This window comes from Salvelinus namaycush, chromosome 21 (genome assembly GCF_016432855.1).
Source record: "Salvelinus namaycush isolate Seneca chromosome 21, SaNama_1.0, whole genome shotgun sequence".
Taxonomy (NCBI): domain Eukaryota; kingdom Metazoa; phylum Chordata; class Actinopteri; order Salmoniformes; family Salmonidae; genus Salvelinus; species Salvelinus namaycush.
Window position 1 is genome coordinate 28,607,148 of NC_052327.1, and position 7,024 is coordinate 28,614,171.

At 42.3% G+C, this 7,024-nt stretch overlaps 1 protein-coding gene across 1 annotated transcript; it reads left to right on the forward strand.

The window, feature by feature from the left end:
• The first annotated feature begins 1,592 nt into the window (after positions 1-1,592).
• LOC120065842 (gonadotropin-releasing hormone II receptor-like) lies at positions 1,593-6,350 on the forward strand. The gene is made up of 3 exons (XM_039016890.1): positions 1,593-2,126; positions 5,430-5,634; positions 5,827-6,350. Exons 1-3 carry the CDS (start codon positions 1,593-1,595, stop codon positions 6,348-6,350), a joined length of 1,263 nt encoding a protein of 420 aa, XP_038872818.1.
• Positions 6,351-7,024: the final 674 nt, after the last annotated feature.

Here is a 7,024-nt window from a genome sequence, read left to right on the forward strand (position 1 = left end):
GGGGAAAGAACTGAAAGCGTAATCTTGTCACAAAGTTTTTTTCCTTTCACTGTTTCACTGGGATAAGGCAAAACAAAATATTGCAGCAGCGCGATTCACGAGGAACGAATAGGTGCTTTTGATGGGGAATTTGCCGCCACTTTAACAGGTTAGTAGTTTCTTTCAGTCAAGTTGGTACTATGGGAGTCTTCAAATGGGTGAAAAATAGAACACAATCAACTAACTCCTCTGTGATTCCAAGAGCTCATTGTATATACTTCAAGGTCAATCGGAATATCACATAGGCTAATGTACCAGTTTGTTCTATGGCTGATTGGTTCGACATTTATATTTCTGCTTACCAGGTAAGATAGCTATGCTTTCTGCTCAGGCGAAGGTAATGCTTATTGCAGTAAATGAACATAAGATGCCCCTGCGGATGCTGACACTCAACCTATTCAGTTTTCTAGAATGTTATTGATTCTACATCATAAGAATGTTACACACACACAGAGTGGGCGGCAGGTAGCCTAGCGGTTAGCGCATTGGGCCAGTAACCGGAAGGTCGCTGTTTCGAATACAATCTATCGATGTGTCCTTGAGCAAGGCACTTAACCCAAATTTGCTACTATGTCTGACCCTACAACACAACACCTGCTCTTTCCATGACTTGGACTATCCAGGTTTAAGCTATGATCCCGTATTGATCTCACTTGTTAAACCCACTTCAATCAGTGTAGATGAAGGAGAGAAGTCAGGTTAAAGAAAGATTTTTATGCCTTGAGACAATTGGATTGTGTATGTGTGCCATTGGGCAAGACAAAAATATTTAAGTGCATTTGAAAGGGGTATGGTAGTAGGTGCCAGGCACACTGGATTGTGTCAAGAACTGCAATGCTGCTGGGTTTTTTACTCAACACTTTCCCTTGTGTATCAAAATGTTTTTATTTTTTATTTAACCTTTATTTGACTAGGCAAGTCAGTTAAGAACAAATTCTTATTATGGCCTACACCGGCCAAACCCAGACGACGCGGGGCCAATTGTGCGCCGCTCTATGGGACTCCCAACCACTGCTAGTTGTGATACACCCTGGAATGGTCCACCAACCAAAAGACATCCAGGCAACTTGACACAACTGGGAAAAACATTGGAGTCAACATGGGCCAGCATCCCTGTGGAATGCTTTCGATGAATTGAGGCTGTTCTGATGGGGAGTGTATATATATATGCTTTAATTATTATCATTGTGTTCTGAATAGATGATTAGTATTAGATCACTAACCACACTTTGTAAATGTTTTATTGTAGCATCTGAACATGATATGAGAGGATATGTATTTTAATGCAAATCAGTGTAGAGTATGTACTGCTTTTTCATATAGTAATCCACCATAACTGTAGGGTATTATTGTGTCTGTGCAGAGCATAATTGCTAGTAAGCTAACTATGTATAATCAGTATGTAACAACAAGTGCAGAAACTGAATACTAAACATCCCTCTTTTCCAACCATTTATTCTCATAGGGTGACCTGTTCATATGAACACATTGCTGGAGAACCAGAGAAGATATTGTCTCTGGTGTTCCTGTGGGATATGAATGACAGCTTGAGAATGTCACATGAGATCATGATGTTTTACCAAATGATGGAACAAGCCCAGAACACCAGCTGTGAAGCACTCACCCCCATCTGCAATAAGAGTGCAAATGGAGACTCACTACAGCTGCCCACCTTCTCCACAGCAGCCAAAGTCAGAGTAATCATTACTTTCACTCTGTGTGCCATGTCAGCTGTCTGTAACCTCGCTGTGCTGTGGGCCGCCAATACCAACGGAAAGCGCAAGTCCCACGTTAGGATATTAATAATTAACTTGACTGTGGCAGACCTGCTGGTGACTTTCATCGTCATGCCTGTTGATGCTGTCTGGAATATCACAGTTCAGTGGCAGGCAGGAGACGTCGCCTGTAGGCTGCTGATGTTCATGAAACTTGTTGCCATGTACTCCTGTGCTTTTGTCACAGTGGTCATTAGCTTGGACCGCCAGTCTGCTATCCTCAACCCACTGGCCATCAATGAGGCCAAGAAGAGAAGCAAGATCATGTTGTCTGTGGCGTGGGTGATGAGTGTGATTCTGTCTGTTCCCCAGGTGAGGCTCTGGTTAAGAGAGGTTTCATGTTTTCTCTCCTCAACCTGGTCTCAGGACACCACAACAATTATCAAAATATACATCGGAGGACATAACAACCCTGTTTTATTATAGAGCTTTATTATACAGCTTTATTATAATAATAATAATAATAATAACACATTTTATTTTAATCTGTTTTCATGACACCCAAAGTCACTTTACATACAAGAAAATCAGCTGGATAAAAAGGAATAAAATCCCAGTAAAATAAGTAAGTACAGTGCATTCGGAAAGTATTCAGACCCCTTGACTTTTTCCACATTTTGTTACGTGACAGCCTTATTCTGAAATGGATTAAATCATGTTTTCCCTCATCAATGTACACACAATGCCCCGTAATGACAATGCATAAACAGGTTTTTAGAAATCTTTGCAAAAAATAAATAGAATTTAATTTAATTTACATAAGTATTCAGACCCTTTACTCAGTACTTTGTTGAAGCACCTTTTGGCAGCGATTACAGCCTTAAGTCTTCTTGGGCATGACGCTACAATCTTGGCACACCTGTATTTGGGGAGTTTCTCCCATTCTTCTCTGCAGATCCTCTCAAGCTCTGTCAGGTTGGATGGGGAGCGTCGCTGCACAGTTATTTTCAGGTCTCTTCAGAGATGTTCGACCAGGTTCATGTCTGGGCTCTGGTTGGGCCACTCAAGGACATTGAGACCTGTGTACGTAGGGTCATTGTCCTGTTGGAAGGTGAAACTTCGCCCCAGTCTGAGGTCCTGAGTGCTCTGGAGCAGGTTTTCATCAAGGATCTCTCTATACTTTGCTCCGTTCATCTTTCCCTCGATCCTGACTAGTCTCCCAGTCCCTGTCGCTGAAAAACATCCCCACAGCATGATACTGCCATCAGCATGCTTCACCGTAGGGATGGTGGCAAGTTTCTTCCGGATGTGACACTTGGCATTCAGGCCAAAGTGTTCAATCTTGGTTTTATCAGACCAACTAATCTTGTTTCTCATGGTCTGAGAGTCTGTAGGTGCCTTTTGGCAAACTCCAAGCGGGCTGTCATGTGCCTTTTACCAAGGAGTGGCTTCCATCTGGCCACTTTACCATAAAGGCCTGATCGGTGGAGGGCTGCAGAGATGGTTGTCCTTCTGGAAGGTTCTCTCATCTCCAAAGAGGAACTCTGGAGCTCTGTCAGAGTGACCATCGGGTTCTTGGTCACCTGCCCGACCAAGGCCCTTCTCCCCCGATTGCTCAGTTTGGCCGGACGGCCAGCTCTATGAAGAGTCTTTGGTTCCAAACTTCTTCCATTTAAGAATGATGGAGGCCACTATGTTCTTGGGGACCTTCAATGCTGCAGACATGTTTTGCTACCCTTCCCCAAATCTGTGCCTCGACACAATCCTTTCTCAGAGCTCTACTGACAATTCCTTCGACCTCATGGCTTGGTTTTTGCTCTGACATGCACTGTCAACTGTGGGACCTTTTATATAGACAGATGTGTGTGCCTTTCCAAATCATGTCAAATCAATTGAATTTACCACAGTTGGACCCCAATCAAGTAAAAAAAAATAATAATTGCAAACAATTCTAAAAACCTATTTTCACTTTGTCATTATGGGGTATTGTGTGTAGATTGATGAGGAACATAATGCATTCAATCCATTTTAGAACAAGGCTGTAACGTAGCAAAATGTGGATGAAGTCAAGGGGTCTAATGCACTTCATATAAAGTACACCAAACATGACAGAATAACCGTGGAGAACACTAAACATGATAACAGACTAACCGTGGAGAATACTAAACATGATGACAGACTAACCGTGGAGAATACTAAACATGATGACAGACAAACAGTGGAGAACACTAAACATGATGACAGAAAAAAAACGTGGAGAACACTAAACATGATGCCAGACTAACCAGGGAGAACACTAAACATGATGACAGACTAACCAGGGAGAACACTAAACATGATGACAGACTAACCGTGGAGAACACTAAACATGATGACAGACTAACCCTGGAGAACACTAAACATGATGACAGACTAACCGTGGAAAACACAAAACATGATGACAGACTAACCATGGAGAACACTAAACATGATGACAGACTAACCGTGGAGAACACTAAACATGATGATAGACTAACCGTGGAGAACACTAAACATGATGACAGACTAACCGTGGAGAACACTAAACATGATGACAGAATAACAGTGGGGAACACTAAACATGATGACAGACTAACCGTGGACAACACTAAACAGGATGACAGACTAACTGTGGAGAACACTAAACATGATGACAGACTAACCGTGGAGAAGACTAAACATGATGACAGACTAACCGTGGAGAACACTAAACATGATGACAGACTAACCGTGGAGAACACTAAACATGATGACAGACTAACCAGGGAAGTGAACTAGACAGTGGATAAAAGCTAAGCCTGTGTGAAGAGGTGTGTCTTTAGTGTGGACTAGAATATGTGTATGGATTGTGAGGTTCTGACATGGAGAGGGATTGAGTTCCAGAGTTGGGGAGCTGCACTGCTAAAAGCCTGGTTTCTGATAGAGTGGAGCCTGGTGAGAGGAATGGTGAGGAGGCCAGTGTGTGAGGAGCGCAGTGAACAGGTGGGAGTGTAGGGATACAGGAGGTCAGTAAGGTACAGAATGTGGGCACCAGTCCATTGAGTGCTTTGTAGGTGAGCATGAGCAATTTGAAGAGGATCCTGTATTGAACTTATTCAAATAAATGTATAGCAAATGGACATGACTGACTTGATTTTTACGGCAATTATAAACCTAATGATTGTAGCAATAATTTAGAACAAAACTCAGAAACACTTTCCTGAAGGGAATTACAGTACAGGCGTTGCAGTCACTATTGTCCATGGTTTAAGAGTAACCTTTTTAAATGTGATTGATAACTGGTGAGGAGGGCCTGCCCTACATAATTGACTGACTCATGATTATGACAGCAATTATACATTGCTGCGAATAAAAGCCATCCAACTACATAGGCTTAAAAAAAAATGTATCACTAAAAGAAGACCTTTCCTTGCAATTATTACTTTTTCATAATTCATTTCAAGCATTCAACACTTGGCTCTTTTCACCTAATTTCATTGCAAATTGAATGACATCTGCAGTGTATTACTCACATTGACTGCAGACTAGGCAGGATTGAGCTTCTGCTGCATGAAACACTACTATTTTATGTAGTACAACACTGAAGCCAGGCCATATAATTATTGTTAAAGACATGTTGTTATGGTTAAAGTCTGTTTCCTTTGTGTTGTCATGCAGATGCTGATATTCCACAGTGTGACCATCACGGTTCCAGAGAAGTTTACCCAGTGCACTACCCATGGGAGCTTTGTCCAACACTGGCAGGAAACCCTGTACAACATGTTCACCTTTGCTTGTCTTTTCCTGCTGCCGCTGATCATCATGATCTTCTGTTACACACGTATCCTGGTAGAGATATCCAGCCGCATGACCCACGGAAACAGTAGGTCAAATTACATATTTTACCATCAATTGTAGTACCACTAGTGGCAGTAGTGGTAGGTGTAGTATACAGTTGTTCATGAGGGGGTTACAAAGAGCACTGTGTATTTGAAGATAAAGGTAATTGAGACTTATTGTCAAATTTGGTGTTAGATGCTAAGATTATGAGCAAGTGTTTATTGCCTTGTTACAGTGTCTTCTAAGGAGATACATCTCCGACGCTCTCACAACAACATTCCAAAAGCACGGATGAGGACTTTGAAGATGAGCATTGTTATCGTGACTTCCTTCATCGTCTGCTGGACCCCTTACTACCTGTTGGGACTGTGGTACTGGTTCTTCCCTGACGATATGGATGAGACGGTCTCTCATTCTTTGACTCATATGCTCTTTATTTTTGGCCTCTTCAATGCCTGTTTGGACCCAATAACTTACGGCCTGTTCACCATCCATTTCCGCCATGGCCTGAAGCGCTACTGTAGGAGCACAGCCACGTTCAGCCGTGAGTCAGAGAACAACACTACCCTGACCGGCTCTTTCAGGCGCTCCCCCTTCCGCCTGACACGGCTTACCCAGCAAGGCCAGACGTCCATCACTGGCCAGATGGCAGAGGAGGAACAGGTCAAGAAAACCTGCCGCTATAGCAACTACCTCACAGTTCACAGCAGTGGAGAAGGTGACCCAGGTCCGGCCGGTAAGCACTATATGAGGGATTAGAATGCATCCTAATAACGAACATTGCTTACCTTAATCTTCATACCTAAATCTGCTGGCTCACAATTAATACTTTGAAAAACTCATTGTTGTGCTGCAAGAAATCAGATTGGATTAATTTTCACATTCAGCCAGATGGGGCTTACAGTGTAAATCATGGTTTCCCCAATAGTTGTGCGTATTTGGCTGGCAGGTGATATATACACAGTGCATTTAGAAAGTATTCAGACCACTTGACTGTTTCAACATTATGTTACGCTATGTATTAAATTAAACATTTTCCTTATCAATCTACACACAATACCCCATAATAACAAAGCGAAAACAGGTTAGACATTTTTTACAAATTTATAAAAAATGTAAAACAGAAATACCTTATTTACATAAGTATTCAGACCTTTTGCTATGAGACTCGAAATTGAGCTCAGGTGCATCCTGTTTCCATTGATCATCCTTGAGATGTTTCTACAACTTGATTGGAGACCACCTGTGGTAAATTCAATTGATTGGACATGACTTAGAAAGGCACACACCTGTCTATTTAAGGTTTCACAGTTGACAGTGCATGTCAGAGCAGAAACCAAGCCATAAGGTCGAAGGAATTCGAGGCCCAGTTCTGGGGAAGGGTACTGGAAAATTTCTGCAGCATTGAAGGTCGCCAAGAACACATTGGCCTC

What these genes read in the sequence shown, in the direction of transcription:
- LOC120065842 (XM_039016890.1), top strand. Translation starts at nt 1,593, where the DNA reads ATGTCACATGAGATCATGATGTTTTACCAAATGATGGAACAAGCCCAG. An exon ending in TGATTCTGTCTGTTCCCCAG is followed by an intron (nt 2,127 to 5,429) that starts GTGAGGCTCTGG and finishes GTTGTCATGCAG; the next exon opens with ATGCTGATATTCCACAGTGT. An exon ending in CCGCATGACCCACGGAAACA is followed by an intron (nt 5,635 to 5,826) that starts GTAGGTCAAATT and finishes GCCTTGTTACAG; the next exon opens with TGTCTTCTAAGGAGATACAT.